Genomic DNA, 17,195 nt, shown 5'->3' with positions numbered 1-17,195 from the left:
GATACGTAAGAGGGTATACGGATCAGTAGTAATACATTTCTGAGGTAGACACAGTTTACGGCTATATAATTTGTTTTAGAAGCACATAGTAGTGGCACTTATTGGGGTAGGCATAAAGACATCCTGATGGTATTTAAATGAACCGTCTAGGCATTTCTGAGGTAGAGACCGTTGATGAAATTGTTTTTATAGAGTATAGTATCAGCACTAATTTGGTTAGACATTGCAACATTGTGGCAGTACATAAGCGAAATAAATGAGTGTATCAGCGTCAGTGGCTGATACAGTATTGAGGCCGCGACAGCATAAATGAATATATAACTATATGACAATACTTGGATACATTTGCATTGGGTAACATGAGGAGTAAGTAAACAAACCTAGGGCCAACAATTAACTTTGGGCTGCAGCACGCGTAAGCGTAATGTAGTAAGGCATTAGGAACATTATCTGAAACGTTGTTGAGGTCGAACACTACATATCAATATATTTATATAATATTTTAACAAAGCATAGATACAATTGCACAGGTTGTCCGCGGACTAAGTAGACATAGATAAGACTAATGATTGACAGTGAGCTGTGACGTGCAATAGAGTTGTATGGGTGAGATATTTAATTGGTAGCAATTCAGGACCAGATTGAAATCCCATTGGGGTATGATGAATGGTCTGGGAGGAAACATGTGTTGTAGACCTTTGAGGAATTTATTCACAACAGGTGACTCGAACAAAGAGGTTGGTCCAGCAACCGCAAGAACACTGAAATGGTGGACAAATAACCTTTAACAATACCAAGAGCAGAGCCCTGCTGGGCTAAAGAAATGATAAAAAAAAGAACTTAGAATAAGGGCGCAGAAAGAGGATCAATATCCTTGGATGCAGACCATGCCAAAAACTTGCCTCAACTTCAGGCACATTTTGTCTTGTTGGAGGGATGCCTGGCTGCCAGAATAACATCACAGAATTCGGTAGCAAGATCTAAGGCTGTCAGCTGTCCCTGGTCAATCTCCACGCATGAAGATGAAGCGGGTGCAGGACCCTGCCCTCTTGCTGTGACAGAAGATCCTCCCGAAGCGGAAGTCGGATCGGAAGACCAATGGTCATGCTCCTGAGCTCAGAATACCGAACTCTTCATGCCAAATACGGACCCACTAGAATGACATGGACCTGGTAATCCCTGATCTTCTTGAGAACTCTGGGCAGGAGTGGAATTGTAGTATGGGTTAACCACTCCCTATGTACAACGCTAAGTTAGCATAACCTCGTCGGCTGTTAGAAAGCCAGCTTGCCGCTTTTGCTGCTTTTGCACGCGACACTGTTGTTACATGTTATTCATTCGAGAACTGCTGACTCGACTTTGCTTCACATGAGAACCGTCTGTTGTTTAACATCCCTAACAGTGAGCAGTGACCTTGGTCTGTACATCGTGTAAAGAACGAGTCTGGGTCACTAGAGGGTGCAGGTTGTTGTGTTCAGGTTGATCGTATCACTTCTTAGCCAAAACATACATACAGCTGCCAATACCTGAATGACAAGTCCTTTAATATTGCAGAGCAGCATGTTTTCTGTTACATTCGAAACGAAGAGCTGTTGCAGGAGAGAGCCTAGCTGATCCTGTGATGTGATTCCACTAAGCTGATCTATAAGGTATGGGGTCCCCCATGCAAGCCTAAGAGACCTTCTATTAGTCTAATAATAACTTATTAGTTGCTAGAGAAAGGAGGGTGGTCGCTTTCCACTGTCATTATTAATATGATTGCTCCTTTCATTTTCTATGGTATTGTAACAATGCTGATGGTGCTGTTCCTAACCATTTGTCTGCTTGTGTTAGCCAAAGTACTGCATCTTAGGACGCGAGGTTTATAAAATAAACTCTTTAAACTTTACCGTGTCTTTGTTAGTCGCTTGTTCTGGGTTGTCTATACATTGGGACCGCCGAGCTAAATCTCGGATAACGAATGTGACACTAAGCTAGTCGGATAGGGGTTCTTGGTTCTGAGGGGAGTTTCTGGTACACCACAATTCTCTGAGGTCTTGGTTTCCTGCGCATAGTTCTGTGCATAAGCAGAATCCCTGCAACATGGCGCACCTAACGTTTGGTCTTTTGATCTGAGACGCCTTAGTAGTGCTTTTATTAGTCCACAACGCCCTCACTCTGGTTTCCGGACAACGGGAGTGACGGCTTAACCTACCTAGGTTTCGACTAAAGGTTCTTTCAAGCTTGATAATTAAAAAGGTTTTCTTTTTCTGAACCCCAGTGCTACTGTAGAGCTTGTTGTGGTTCTTCTGAGTGTCCCGATGGCGGTCAATGTTGCCGCGCATAGTCGGGTTCCCCTGACCGCACATTTACGGGTCTATGGGGTCCCTGATGATGGGTTGGCTGTTATTTTTGTGGTAGGCGCTGATGAGGCGTTCCCGTATGAGTTGTTTTACTCTTGGGTGACGTTTGAGGCAGTGGATGCAAACGACAATTTGTTCCACGAATATACTCACACAGCGATGCCTGCAGCCTATGCCCCTTATCAGACACTTGAAATTCACTGCCGGGCAGCATACTATTTGGTTTAATGGCGCCCATCCCCATGCGGTAGTACCGGCGAGAATGGGCCCGTTGTCTATTGCAGGGGCCACATGGCCGGTGCTGGCCGGTTATACACCCCATCCGCGCTACATGACTGTGGCGGTGGCGGAGTTACGAGTGCTACACACTGCCCTGATTACGGTCCATAGGGCGTTAGTGCAGTACGTGTCTCGCAATGTACAGGTGGGGGCACCTGCAGATGCGGGCCACACGACTGACCATCACGCGGTGGTCATCAGTCCTGTTATGGTTAATGCGATTGTCGGCAAGCGCCCCCAAAATAGGGATGAATTTCCTTACTGGCTTGCTGAAAAATTTGATCAATTAGAAGCCGTGTTTCCGCATACTTCTCCTGTGGATAAACACAGGATACTCACTATTACTTTGCTGAAGGATCTGGTCCCGGATATTGTCGACTGTGACAATTGGGGCAAGGTGTTTGCTGCGACCTATGCGAAGTGCTATGGCACTCCGTCTATGTCTGTACTGCCCTCGGTCATCAAGAAGGTCCAAGACAATCATGGTGCAGAGGCAGCAATTGAGTTGGGAATGAGGCTTGTCGACAGCTTCGATGTGGTTTGTTCCATGGTTATGGGCAACCTCAAAGGAGATGCCATGCAATTCCAAGTGTGTAATATGTTGGCACTTGTGGATCCGGGCGACAGGCCAAAGGAATTCGCTAAAATTATAGCGAAAGCCTACAGAATGGTGAGTCGTAGCGCCTTGGGTGTGAAAACCGCCGTGATCATTCGTACTGTGGTGCAGCAGCCTTAAGTGAGTTCGTCTACCAAAGACGAGAAGCCCAACTTTCCAAAACAAAGTTGGCGAGCTAAAAAACAAGGGAAGCAGCAAGAGAAACGGAGGTCTCGTTCTGCGTCGCCGGTGCAGATACAAAGTGAACGCACTTATGATTTGCGCGATCGTTCTAATATTAAGTCACCTGATAGATTTCAGGTTCCTGAACAACGCTCTCCTCGTTCTTCACAGGAAACATCGGCTTTTCAATCCGGTGGCGGAGATCGTGGGAAGGGAAGGGGTGCTCAAGGTCGTGAGCAGCCCCGTGAGACTGACGGTAAAGACAAGCAGGACGAATCTGCACGTCAAAGACCCCCGTTTCAGAAGAAAAAAGTTGCTGCTCTGACTGCGAGATATGCCTCAGATGGTACGGACACAGCTTCTGACCCAGACATGGGCGCTAACGCTGCTAGACAGCGCGGCGGAAGTTACAGTAGTGCGGCAAGCACTGCATCCATTTCTGGCGGCGACAGCAACTGATACATTTGTAAGTGTTGAAACTGCTGATACTCGCGTCTCTCCCCCTGAACGGATGTTTGAAATTGTCCTTATAATTGAGGGTGACATACAACGTAAAATTAAAGTGGTATTTTGGGATAATCTAACCTCCACCTATGATATCCTTTTGGCGGAGGCAGATTGGCCCCCGGCTTTCGTTTTAGAGGCTCCTAGAGGGGAGGTAGTTATCCTCCCGTCCTTTGGGCACACAGTGCCACTGGAACATTCTAACAGGATAGCTGGGGAGTGGGCGCAGGTGCTCGCACCTGCGTTGTACCGTACTCAGGTGGGCTGGGACAAATTTTCTCCCAATCATACGATTCCGTTGCGGTCGGAACCCCAGCCACAGCCCCAATACCCCATGCGTCGCGAGGCTCGATCTCACGTCGCGTCCATCCTTGAACAATTGGAATATCAGGGAGTAATTGAAACATGTGTGTCACCCATGAATAATCCTTTATTCACTGTGACGAAGCCTGACGGATCGTACCGCCTAGTTTTGGATTACCGGCACTTAAATTCGCACTGCCGGACATGTGCGGTACAGAATACTCATAGTTCGGCTCTCGTTGACAGTCTAGTGAGAAAACGGTTTAAAACCACACTTGACATCTCCAATGGCTTTTACAGCCATAATCTGTCCCCTCACAGCTATGAGTGGACGGCGTTTACCTCGGGTGGCAAACAAAAGAAGTTCAAAAGGCTCCTGATGGGCTATAAAAATAGCCCCGGGGTCTTTGCTGCTCGTGTGGTCTCTCTCTTGGAGATGATTGACCCGGAAGCATATTCATATGTAGATGACATCTACCTAACGGACGACGAGTTGCTTCCACACCTTGCTCGCGTGGATAACATAATAACTATGTTTGCTGACTTCGGCTACAAGTTCAACTTTGCGAAGTCCCACATTGCCGAGTTCACAGTGTTGTTCCTGGGGTACGAACTCAATCATGAGGGTCGAGGCTTGGCTCCGCAGTTCCTTGAGAAATGCGCACGCCTTAGTACTCCTACGACACTGAAGGAATTACAATCTTTGCTGAGTGTTCTGAATTTCGGTCGTACCTATATTCCTGATTATGCCCAGCGTATCAAGTCGCTTTATACCTTGGTACAACCTACTTTTACCAAATCTTGCTGGCTGCCTGAGCATTCGGCTGCATTGCAATCTTTGCAGTCTGATCTTCTTGCTTCAAAATTCGTACAAACTCGTGATAACCACACTAACCTGGTCATTAGAATCATACCGGATGCAGTGGGTTTCACCTACTTGACATTTAATGAGGGCAACACCGTCCCCATTGCATACAAATCTCATCTGTACACTTCGGCTGAGCTGCGCTTCTCCGCTGTCGAAAAAGTACTGACAGCAGTTCAGATGGCGATCCTGAAAGAGCGAGCGCTATCACAGGGGAAGCACATGCTGGTGGTAACACCGTACCCTGCCCTTGAGGCGGTTACTAAAGCCAGTGTACCAAATTCTAAGGCTTTGCACCCAAGGTGGATACAATGGGCAACCTCCTTGACCTCGCCTGACGTCACATATATCTTTGACGCGGCATTACAGACACAGGAGTTCTTGGAGTATGAATTTGTTCATCCGGCTCCTCTGACTTTGCGCCTGCTCGAGGAGTACCATTGTGTCATTTACACTGATGGGTCTGCGCAACCCGCAACTGGATCAAAGCACGCCTATTCAGCGGCCTGCGCAATTGTGGTGGGTACTTTCGTGAACGGTGAGTTCCAGTCTGATGTCGTGCATACGCAGTCATTGGGTGATTGTACCGCGCAGTTAGCAGAACTAAAAGCTCTGGTGCTTGCACTGGAGTTTGCTGATCCTCGAGTCACCACTCTTATAGTGAGTGACTCGTACTATTGTGTTCAATCATACAACGGGAATCTACACCTTTGGAGTCACAATGACTTTCGTGATTCGAAAGGTAGCACAGTAAAGCAAAAAACGCTGTGGGTTTGAGTGGCAGAACTTAAAGAAGGTTTGCCCCTCGTGAATGTAATTCACACTCTTGGTCACCAACGAGTTGGTGTCCATGCTGTCGGTAACAGTTTGGCTGACGAGGCAGCAAAAACCGCAGTGGCGACATATTTAGTAGCAGCAGTTACAAGATCCAAAGCTAGGATTAATGATGACATCTTGGCAGCTATTGCTGCGTCCGAGACAGGGACGGGCTTTCCGAAAGGATTCCCTTCCCGCTACCATTATCGTTTAAGTCCTGATAACGTCCCGTTAGTGAGGATTAACGACGTTGGTGACAGATTGATTCCCAACGCGGACTGCAGACCATCTCTGATTACAGCTGCCCACGAAGGTGTTGCATCTGCGCATGCCGGCGTTTCGGCGACTGTATCTCTTTTGCAGCAACGTTACTGGTGGTACGGTTTGTACAAACAAGCGCGAGCTTATGTCCTTTTATGTGACATTTGTCAACAGATTAAACCTTCTTCTGTCGCGCGTCCACCACAAACGCAGCTGTATATATGTAACCAACCACTTGCGTGTGTTTATTTAGATCACTGCGGTCCTTTTTCCTCTGATACTGCGTACAAGTACATCTTGGTTGCAGTGGATTCGTGCACACATTTTCTGTGGGTGTGGCCGCAAAGGAGTACTGATGCCCGGACGGTCATCAAGGATTTGCGCGTCTTTATTGGGAGTTTTGCATGTGGTACCCTTCATTCTGACCAGGGCCCTGCGTTTGCCTCTAGGGCTTACAAAGAAGCCAGGAGAAGTTTGGGGGTCCAAGTCAAATTTTCGTCTCCACACCGGCCTGAGGGCAATAGTGTTGTGGAGCGAATGAACCGTGACCTAAAGCAATCTTTGACAGCAAGGGTTTTAGGTACAGGCCGAAGCTGGCTAACCCACTTGTATGACGTGCAACGTGCACTTAATAATCTCCCTAGAAGGTCTCTGGGTGGGCGGACCCCGTACATGATGCTCTTTGGAGTACAAATGTTTGTTCCGGACCTTGAGGGTCTAGACATGGCGGCGGCTGCCGCGCCTTTTGACCTAGATGATCACTGTGCTGTATTGCAGAATCTTCAAGAAGCCAGAGACACTCTAGCAAAAGAGCACGTACCCTCTACATGCGAAGCTGAGCTCCAGATTCCGGTAGTCGGCTGGCTACCTCGAGTTGGTGACCTGGTCCGTGAGAAGGTGGAGAACAAGAAGGAGTTTGGCCCCTCTTATCGTGCACCGGTCCCGGTGCTTGGAGTCCAGGGTACACGTACAGTTATTTTACCTCCACTTCCTGGTCGCAAGGATAACAGGTACATCTCGATTGACAATGTCAAGCTACAGCGGGTGGCCGATTCTCCATAGTATGACACCTTCAGTTTCTTGCCCTTCCATTCTGCGAAATTCTGTTGTGATGCCACCCTCGAACATCATGCCTGAGGATGCCGTTGAGATGCATGCAGTTACTGCTCCTTCTATGCCGCCTACTGCTGGTAGTTTGCCTGATGATCCTGAGTATGCTTCTCCTGCAGGTGTCCCGTTGCCTCTGTTACATTCGACAGCGATTAACCAGTCACATTCTTCCTTTGACACTGAATCAATGACTTCCACTGCCCCTTCCAAAATTTCTGTATTTTTTGCCTGGTTCAAGAGACATTTTTTGGTGGCACCATGGACTTACATCTGGCTGGTGCTAATATGTATTTTTTTGTTCATGACAATTGTCTTTGTGGTAGTGTTTTTTAAACTTATTAATGGACACTACCTGACTGAAAGATCTACAATTGGATTAATTGATGGAACTTTGGCCCCCCATTTCTCATCACACATTATGAAAAGGGACCAGACTTTGGTGAACATTACTGCCTGGCCTGTGCGTGATGGGATCGCTTGGGATGCTGTTAAATTTCAAATTCATGGACCTACCGAAGTGATTAATGTGCCTAATGTCTTTCGTGTTTCTATGAGTGATGTAGTTAAACAGAATATCCGATCTGATGATTGGGATGTACAAGCAATAGAAGCACTATTTTCTGATTTAAAATATTATGCTGCATTTGATGCTGAAGATTTGTATTTAAATTCTGCTAATTATGGTGAACAATTTTGTTATCAACATTATTGCACACATTTCCTACACAGAGCAAATACCTTTCGTAATTTTGTTAATTACACACAATGGGAACACTGTCCGGCCCCTTATCATGGCAGTTCTGCCACATTAGTGAACAAGTTCACATATTTTTCGGATTTTAGTGTGTCTAAACCGACTTCCTTTTATTTTAAAGTGGCGGCTGAGTCCGCCTCTAAGGTTAGGTTGACACATACCAAATTATTATATTCTAAGTCCTTTATGGACGAATTGGCTATCGGAGGCTATGAGCTATGGAAAGCTACTATCGATCTTAAATCAGTTTGGGGTACTAAACCATGGCAGGTTCAGGGAACAGAAGCTTTGCATCGCGCCTGTCTTATCCCAAACCATATATTGTTTTTGAATTCATCTATTTTTCAGACAACCTGTTTTGGTTTGACAACGTCTAAAAGATTGAATTCCCCCACGATCCCTGATCTGGGTGCTTATCCCGGCTGGGGTAATTACACAGATCTTTCCCTTAGTAGGTTGCAGTCCCTCATTTCCAACACCACCTTTAATGTTTCAGCGTTTAATCCTGAAGGGTGGTTGGTATGGCAAACTGGTTCAGATTCCTGTCAACGTCGATTTTTAGCCTTGGCACCTGGGTACACTCAAGTCAGGGTAGATCCTCGTTTTGAATCATCACACACTGTAACTACCTACTCTGTGGGTAAGTTATGCCAGTCGTGGCTGCAACATTCCACATTAGCATCTGTTAAACTTCATTTGTCACGTTTAAATGACAAAATTCAGCCGTGTGGCTTATCCACGGCGTGATCATTTTACCTTTTTCGCTTTTTAAGTTTAGTTTGTGCATGAAACATTATGCTCTTGGCAGATATGAACAACTTGGTAGTGCATCCTGCACGAGGTTTGGTCGCTCCCGTTTACATATAGATGCATGCGGGAGGGCACAGAGGTTTATCTGAAGGGTGAGGAATGCACTTCTGCTCCTGATCATTCTGTGGTGTGTAGACACATACAATTACATGGTGCTTGCAATGTACACGCTCCTAATTTGGCTTGCATCCTGAAAGGTGTACCGGTGCCAGTTATAACCCCTTCATTTAAACTGCCTGCTAACGGTAGTTATTTGCTTTTAAATAATGAAAACTGCTGCGGGATGCAAAAGGGCATACCATACATAGTCACTGTTTCACAGCGTGTTGTTTGCTGTAATAATGTCCTTTTCCCGCCCCCGCATGGCCGGCTTGATGTTTCTATCTGGCCTTCGATTCCAACCTTGAGCGCAGAGTTCAACCAGATGAGCAGAATAAGGGCTCTTTTGTCTCAAAGGGAGGTCGCTTTGACTTCATCCCGTGAAACCTCTCTTCTTCACGTGGCAAACACCCGCACGGAGGTGCAGGCGCTTTTGAATACTGACCTCCCCTTCCATTTTGGAACATTGATACAGACTATCTTTAATGCCTCGTCTACGACCGGCATAGTTCATTTTTTTAAACTTGTGGGCTCCGGCCTCGTGACCTCCTTTCAGACTATTTTTGGTGTGATTCCCGCATTTTTTTATTCTATTTTTTCCAGCGTCTTCGGAGGTCTTCCTTTGCTTCTCGCCCTTATAGCTGGAATACCTCTATTGGTTTGCGTGCTATGCAATGGCTGCGCAACTTGCGTATCGAGACAACATGCCCAGGCTGTTACATCTGCGTAACCGGATGCTTGAATACTATGGCACCTTACCCCTGGCGACCTTAAGTGTTGCATATGGATTGTCCTTCCGGTTTCCCTTCTTTACTTGTGTGCAACCGGTCTTTCACTGCCTGGATTGTCCATTCCAGTGGGCTCTGGATTTATGCCTGTCAAACTCGGTGTCACCTGTCCCGGATTTTGGTCAACTAATGTGCCCCTTAACGGCTTACGAGTGTGAATGTTCTGGTGTCGGGTTTATGGCCTTGGGTGCGGCACATGGAGTCCTTGGAAATTGGGCCATTGAAGAGGCTGCGATTGACTTGCTGGAACGAAGTTATATCGAGGAACCTTCCTGTTGTCCTCGAGTGGTGCTGGAAGCTCCAATTGTGAGTGAACACGTGTGTTCCTTTCCCTTGCTGGATTGGATGGCGGATAATTTTGCGGAACGCTCCAATCATTTCCTCTTGGAGGCTGTTGCAACTTATTGCGCCTATACCTTGATGGATTGACTTTTTGTTTTGGTCTTCACATGGTGCATCCATTGATGTCATTTTTCCCCATTTTAGTCATGGTTTTATATTTATCGACATCTTTTTTCTATTTTTGATATTTTTTTCACTTTCGAACTTACACTTACCTTATATGGACTTATAGTTCATGCCCTTGGTTCCGTTCTTTCTAACTTGAACTCTGCGTTCTTGATAAGTGTGCCCCTAGTGGTTAGTAGTCCGATCAAGGGGGGGTGTAGTATGGGTTAACCACTCCCTATTTACAACGCTAAGTTAGCATAACCTCGCCGGCTGTTAGAAAGCCAGCTTGCCGCTTTTGCTGCTTTTGCACACGACACTGTTGTTACATGTTATTCATTCGAGAACTGCTGACTCGACTTTGCTTCACATGAGAACCGTCTGTTGTTTAACATCCCTAACAGTGAGCAGTGACCTTGGTCTGTACATCGTGTAAAGAACGAGTCTGGGTCACTAGACGGTGCAGGTTGTTGTGTTCAGGTTGATCGTACCACTTCTTAGCCATAACATACATACAGCTGCCAATACCTGAAAGACGAGTCCTTTAATATTGCAGAGCAGCATGTTTTCTGTTACATTCGAAACGAAGAGCTGTTGCAGGAGAGAGCCTAGCTGATCCTGTGATGTGATTCCACTAAGCTGATCTATAATGTATGGGGTCCCCCATGCAAGCCTAAGAGACCTTCTATTAGTCTCATAATAACTTATTAGTTGCTAGAGAAAGGAGGGTGGTCGCTTTCCACTGTCATTATTATTATGATTGCTCCTTTCATTTTCTATGGTATTGTAACAATGCTGATGGTGCTGATCCTAACCATTTGTCTGCTTGTGTTAGCCAAAGTACTGCATCTTACGATGCGAGGTTTATAAAATAAACTCTTTAAACTTTACAGTGTCTTTGTTATTCTGTTGTGGACTGATATATAGCTACCAACGGGTATTTCGGATTCCCACCACTCCTGAGATTATCTAAGTCGCTTGTTCTGGGTTGTCTATACATTGGGACCGCCGAGCTAAATCTCGGATACCGAATGTGACCCTAAGCTAGTCGGATAGGAGTTCGTGGGTCTGAGGGGAGTTTCTGGTACACCACAATTCTCTGAGGTCCTGGTTTCCTGTGCATAGTTCTGTGCATAAGCAGAATCCCTGCAACAGAATCATCGTAAAGGTGCATAGGAATCCAGAGCTCCACTTGAGACGAAAAGCGTCTTTGAGCAAGAGATGCCTTGGAAACTCCAGCACGAAGAGCTCCTGACATTGCACGTTCTCAAAAGTGGCAAACAGATCTAACTATTGATCTCCAAATTCTTGAAAGAGACCTTGGACCACTCCTAGATGGAGACACCCTTTGTGATACACTAGGCACCGACAGCTGAGTTTGTCCGCTCTGGTATTCAGAGGGTCCTCCAGATGTTGAACCACCAGGGAAAGGCCCTGAAGTTCCAGCCATGTCCAGAGGCACAGGGCCTCTTGACAAGGGGTCCACAACCCCACCCAACCCTTTTTGTTGCAGTACCACATGGTGGTGGTGTTGTTTGAGATAACCCGTACCAGCCTTCCCGTGATCAAAGTAAGAAAGGCTTTCAATGCCAAATAGAGTGTCCAGAGCTCCAACAGATTGATGTGAGTCCTCTGATCTCCACCTCTATAAAGCCTTTTGCAGTTCTCTCTGAGATCAAGACCAAGTCTGAGAGAGTCCCTGGTGCTGTGCTCACTGAAACTTCATGTTTTACTGCGGGGCCCTCATGTGCCAACAGGCATGTGTGACTAGAAGGATGAAGGAGGCCATGAGGCTCAACAGCGGCAGAGTCAGTTTCACCGAAATCCAGGATAGAGGCTGAAACAACGGCATCATAGCCTGAATAAACTATACTTTCAGGGAGGATAGGCACGAAACAGTACTGCGACCAGAACAACTCCAATGAAAGGAAGCCTTGGAGAGGGTGTCAGGTGTGACGTCAGCACATTGCGAGTGAACCCCAGTGAATGCAGAAGATCCACCGTAGTCTGGAGGTGGGAGATGACTGCCTGGAGTGAGCCCACCTTCACTAGCCATTCGTTAAGGTAGGGGAAGACTGGCACTCTGACCTCCACAAATGTGCTGCAACCACTGTCATCTCCTTGGTGAACACCCGAGTGGAGCTGGTGAGGTTAAAGGGGAGCACAGCAAACTGAAAGTACTCTTGGACCACCATAAACTGCAGTTTACACCTGTAAGCAAGCAGGACTTGGATGCGGAAATATGCATCCTGAAAGTCCAATGCTACCATCAAATCTCCAGGTTCCAGGGCAACAACTAGACAATCTCCAATTGTAAGATTTCTCCAAAACTAATAATGACCTATATGAACATCTCTAGAAGGCTTGGACTTTAACAAACACGGTGAGTAGACTCCTCCAAAAATGTCCCTGGATGTACTACACAGTAAGTATAAGTGTACAGAAGTGAAAACGCCTATGGATAAAGCGGGTGACTACACAACAAGCTAGTTCCTCTGCAAAAAATCAGTAGTGCAGGGGCAGTGCCTGTTACGTAACAGGCTTGACTTACAACAAATTTTACCCCTTACCTACCCATCCTTTAGATGCACCAGCCACGTGTGCAATCACCTACCAGTATTCCTCTGACAGCTACACATTTCCATCGAGTAATAGGAACCTAAAGCAATGTTGTGCAATGGCTCCAGTAACACTTAGAAAATGTTATTTCTGACAAGCTGATAAACTCTTTCCAAACATAAACAAAAACTAGCTGAATATTTCCAAGATCTAAAACAGACCTGCCATGTTTTCGAAGGTGAGTGTTGCTGGGGCATTGCTGCGGGAATCACACTCCTGGTACCGCACCCAGGTTTTGTCCAGCTCCTCCATGAAGCCGTTCTCATGAGACCTTGAAATAAAAGCACAAAGGTATCAGCAGGTTTTGGTAGGATCTATCAATTTTTACAGCCCACCAGAAAGAACTGTGCCCATGCTTGCATTTTAACCTCATTAGATCACTTCAACTGTTGAAAACTAAAATTAGAAGAGCACATACATACATTCTATCATAGATTGTACTAATGATCTAGACTGTAAGGAATCTGGTATGGTTTGTGGGCACGCATGCACTTGAATATATGTAGATGTCCATTTAATTCCATATATATCGATTTCTACCTATCATTTCCTTTAGTAGAAAATACTTTATTTCAATTTTACAGTATTAGAAGAAATTACATTACAGGCCAAATTTAAAAACATTTCTACTGTTCAGTTCCTCTTACTATGTGCAGTGGCTTGCTTTCTGAATCTCAAGTCGTACTCATAGGAGGATGCTTCACAGGAGGCCACTGAAGCTTGCAGTGCCCATTGACACTACTATCACAGCCAATGCCATTACCAACACAACTGGTAAACATCACACTCTTGCAGTTGTGATAGTTTGGATTATTTCAGGCCACCCAAAGCAATAAGAATGGTCTGGGTGGCAGGTATTATTAAGTTTTAATGTATTTTGAATTAAGCAAGCTGCTGAGCTCACGTCACAATTACGCAAAGAGCAACACAATGTGGTTGACTTTCCTAAACGCTGGTGATGAGAATTGAGGGCCTGATTACAATGGTGGTGGGACTGCCACCGTCACGCCATGGGTGGCAGTCACGCGATCGGCGGCGGTCCCTCCGCCATCGCCCCCGCAAGACTGTCCGCCACATTAGGATGCGGCAGGCGGAGGCACATAGAGGAAGGACTGTCTGCCTCGGAGGGACTGCAAACCCTACAATAGTGGGATTAAAATGTCCCTTTCCACTTGCCATTTCATGGCAGTCTGCCCTCCATGAAATGACAGGTGGAAAGTGACTTTGGGGGCCACTAGCGGGGCCCCTTTTCCTCCAGGCCCTCAGCTATGGGTGCCTGTCACAAGGTGCAGGGATGTTTACAAACATGCCTCTTAGCAGTGAGGCTTGTGCTGCAGCCCTTTTTCGGGCCACAGCACTAGCCTTAATGCTAAGAGGCATGTTTCCGACCACCTCCACGGCGGCCGGATCGTAATCTGTCTGGCAGGACCTCCAACTCCTTGTCGGTCAGTACCGTTCCAGACAGGATGGCGATCAGACGCTCGTCTGACCACCATCATAATCAGGCCCTAAGTGGTGGTACAGAGCACCTGCAAACACCGGCTCAAATTAGGCACATCATGTACATTAATAGCCATCACATAATGTCCTACAAAGATCATGATAAAACCGTATCTGTCACTAATTTCAGTGTCATTAGAGCTGCTTCTACCCAGGTCTCTTATAGGGCACAAACAAGTCAGACACTTTAAAATTCACTTGAAGCTCTTTCTTTTATGACTTCGTTTTTCCTTACCATCATTCCATTTATGAAGTTGGTAATTGTAACTGAGTGTAAAGCATGGGATGCCAGAAGTATCAAACGTTTTATAATGCTATGGCTCAGAAATATGTGTCAAAGAAGCTTTTGCCTTGGACCCATCAGCTAATAAAAGACATAGGAGAAAAATATGGCACGTCCTTCATAAGAACAGTCGCAAACATACCTCCACCTGGCTGCCATTCTGATCGGAGTTAATGCACACTATGGTCAGGGACATCTTAAGGACAAACGTATTTTGGGGGTCCCTTTTCGGATAAGCTATAACATTTAAGATCCAATTTCAGCTCTTTCCTGCCCTCTTTGGCCAGGTCACTGACAGTGCACTGGCACACTGGTACAAATTCTAAATGTGTTATCTAATATTCAGGGATAGTAATATGTGTTCACTAATGCTACTGCAAATAATCTCTGTGACACCATCCTATTTCTCATATGTGATATCTTGTTTGGATCTAAAAGAAAACTTTTATGGATGTTGCATGAAACAAACACATCATTTGTCTGCAATTGTATATTATAGACTCTCAAACATCAAACATGTGAAAAATAAATGAGAGAGAAATGATATTTGCAACAATATGTTTAAGAATTATTTAAGGTCATCAGGGCAAGACTCTATGCAGAACAGAGCTGCCTCTATCAGGGGGCCCCCTGAAAGTCTGGGACCCTAGGCCCACGTTGCCCATGCCTTAAAATGTCTCTGATTATTGTACCATCCAGGGGCGGCTCCTCCACTTAGGTGGTCGAGCAGTAAATAAAAGAAAACTAAAATGATAATAACCAACGTTATTATAATTTTCGTTTCCTGTTGTGGGCGGAGCTGGACTTCCAGGGCAGGGGCCAGGAGGAAGAGTGGTTGCTCCACTCTTAAGTGCGTATAACTCTTTGGCTGGACCTCTTGTCGGGCCCACCACAACGGTCATGCGCACTTTGCATGTTCTGTACCCAGCCTGCATTACAACCTGGGTGCAGAACATGCCCAGGCCCCCATTTCCCATCTGAGCACCGAACCACAGCGCTCAGACCAATCACAATGCTGCAGCATTGTGATTGGCTAGGGGATTCAGGAGCCTGGGTGCTTCCTGGTTCCTGCTTCGCAGGAGCGAGAGGCGGCAGTGGGTAGCGGAATGAGAGGCGGCGGCCTGCCTAGTGGCTGGCCTGAAAGTAAGTGTTTTTTAAAATTATTTTAGTTTACACCCCCTACCATCCTCACCGCCCCGCTACCCCTGGTAAACAGCAGCTGCTAATGGTACCATCATTTAGCCTCGGGTAGTTTGATATTGTTGAAGGTGAACCAGTGTTTAAGGTGGAAATATAATGCATTCTGGGGCTCTTCCTGGATGCATTATGTGCTCGGGAGTTTTGGCATGTCACCCAATCAAGCAAGGCACACGTTTCAACTTTACATTTTTGGTAATTCCCATCAGCCAACCTCAGACAAAATAAAAGAAAGTGAAAAATGGTTGACCACTCATAAGACTTTACTACAAAGAAAGACTTGGCACAGGGCGAGGTAAGACACTGTTACAGGACAAATAGGTACGAATGGTTTCCAGTTATACAAAACACAAGGATCCACCTGTAGACAGGTTTCTTTCAGTGGTAGTGTTCTCACAGGTTAGAGTGTGTTTCCTACAATGGTTGAAAGCACACAGTGTTTGCTTAAATACCCTTCACACACGAAAAGGGCCCTTGGTGTCATGCTTCATCATGGGGGTCTTCGACCTATGACTACGCGGGAGCACTGATCTTCAGTACTATGTGTGGTGTAGGAGTAGAAAGTTGACATTTTTCTGCCCTAACCATTTGGTGCCTGCAGCCTGTTCGTGGGTCACATGACTGGGTGTAATTTGTGGTGGGACTTTGAATATTCCTCCCAGACAGCCACACAGTAGAGAGATTAGGTGTTCAAGGAAGGGCGATCATTGGCATGAAGGGGGCGGAGCTGTGCACAGCCCCACTTCTATATCAATATGCGGTGTCCTGTTTTCACACAGAACTTCACAGTAGTTCATTGTGCTTGCAGCCAGGCTGCAGCCAGTGCTGGGGATGTAGAAAATTCCAAGCACTTTGAAGTAAACCTCTGAAAACGTCAAAGAAGGCATCAAGTATGAAAATAGGACCCTCGGACCCACTCTTCAGTTCACTTTCTGGACCTGCGGAAGGACTCTCAGAAGGCTTCCTGCTGCTGTGGCCTGCTGTATACTTCAGAAGACTTCTCTGCTGCACCTAAGGCAAAGCAGTGTCGCCTCACTGCTATTTGAACAGTGCGAAAAAGAAAATGATAACAAGACATTATCATTATTTAATTTTGTTGTGCAGGACTGGAGCCAGGTCAGGTTGGGGCTGAGCAAAGTGAGAAGTGGTTTGCATTCCCTAAGTGTAACCCTGGGCGGAGCTGGCAGAGCGGGGCTATGCAGAGGTCCACGGAGTTGGGACCCAACTCCGTGGAACTCCGCTCTGCTGCCCGCCTCCACCCCCCCAGTAAGAAATTAAATAAAAAGACATTGTAACAAGCAATAAAGAAGCTGTTGGGTGAATAAATAAAATAATATATTATATAGGCTATACATGTCAATGTATGTAAGGTCCTTGTAATATGCAGTTGTATGTACAAAAATAACAATATTTATGATGTGTAACTCTGTATTTTCTTTT

The 17,195-nt window shown here is 46.0% G+C and overlaps 1 protein-coding gene across 8 annotated transcripts in view; it reads right to left on the bottom strand.

The window, feature by feature from the left end:
- GRIN1 (glutamate ionotropic receptor NMDA type subunit 1) overlaps positions 1 to 17,195 on the bottom strand; it is a 697,943-nt gene that overhangs the window by 64,568 nt on the left and 616,180 nt on the right. For all 8 annotated transcript variants that reach the window (XR_014962874.1, XM_085610061.1, XM_085610053.1 and 5 more), the window contains one exon: positions 12,937 to 13,046. Coding sequence is in view for 7 of the 8 variants with exons in the window: in XM_085610061.1 (XP_085466187.1) it covers positions 12,937 to 13,046 (110 nt within the window). In the remaining variant the exon portion in view is untranslated. The remainder of the gene's footprint in view (positions 1 to 12,936; positions 13,047 to 17,195) is intronic.

The sequence above is a fragment of the Triturus cristatus genome, chromosome 1_2, assembly GCF_964204655.1.
Source record: "Triturus cristatus chromosome 1_2, aTriCri1.1, whole genome shotgun sequence".
Taxonomy (NCBI): Eukaryota; Metazoa; Chordata; class Amphibia; order Caudata; family Salamandridae; genus Triturus; species Triturus cristatus.
This window is presented reverse-complemented; position numbering and strand designations above follow the sequence as displayed.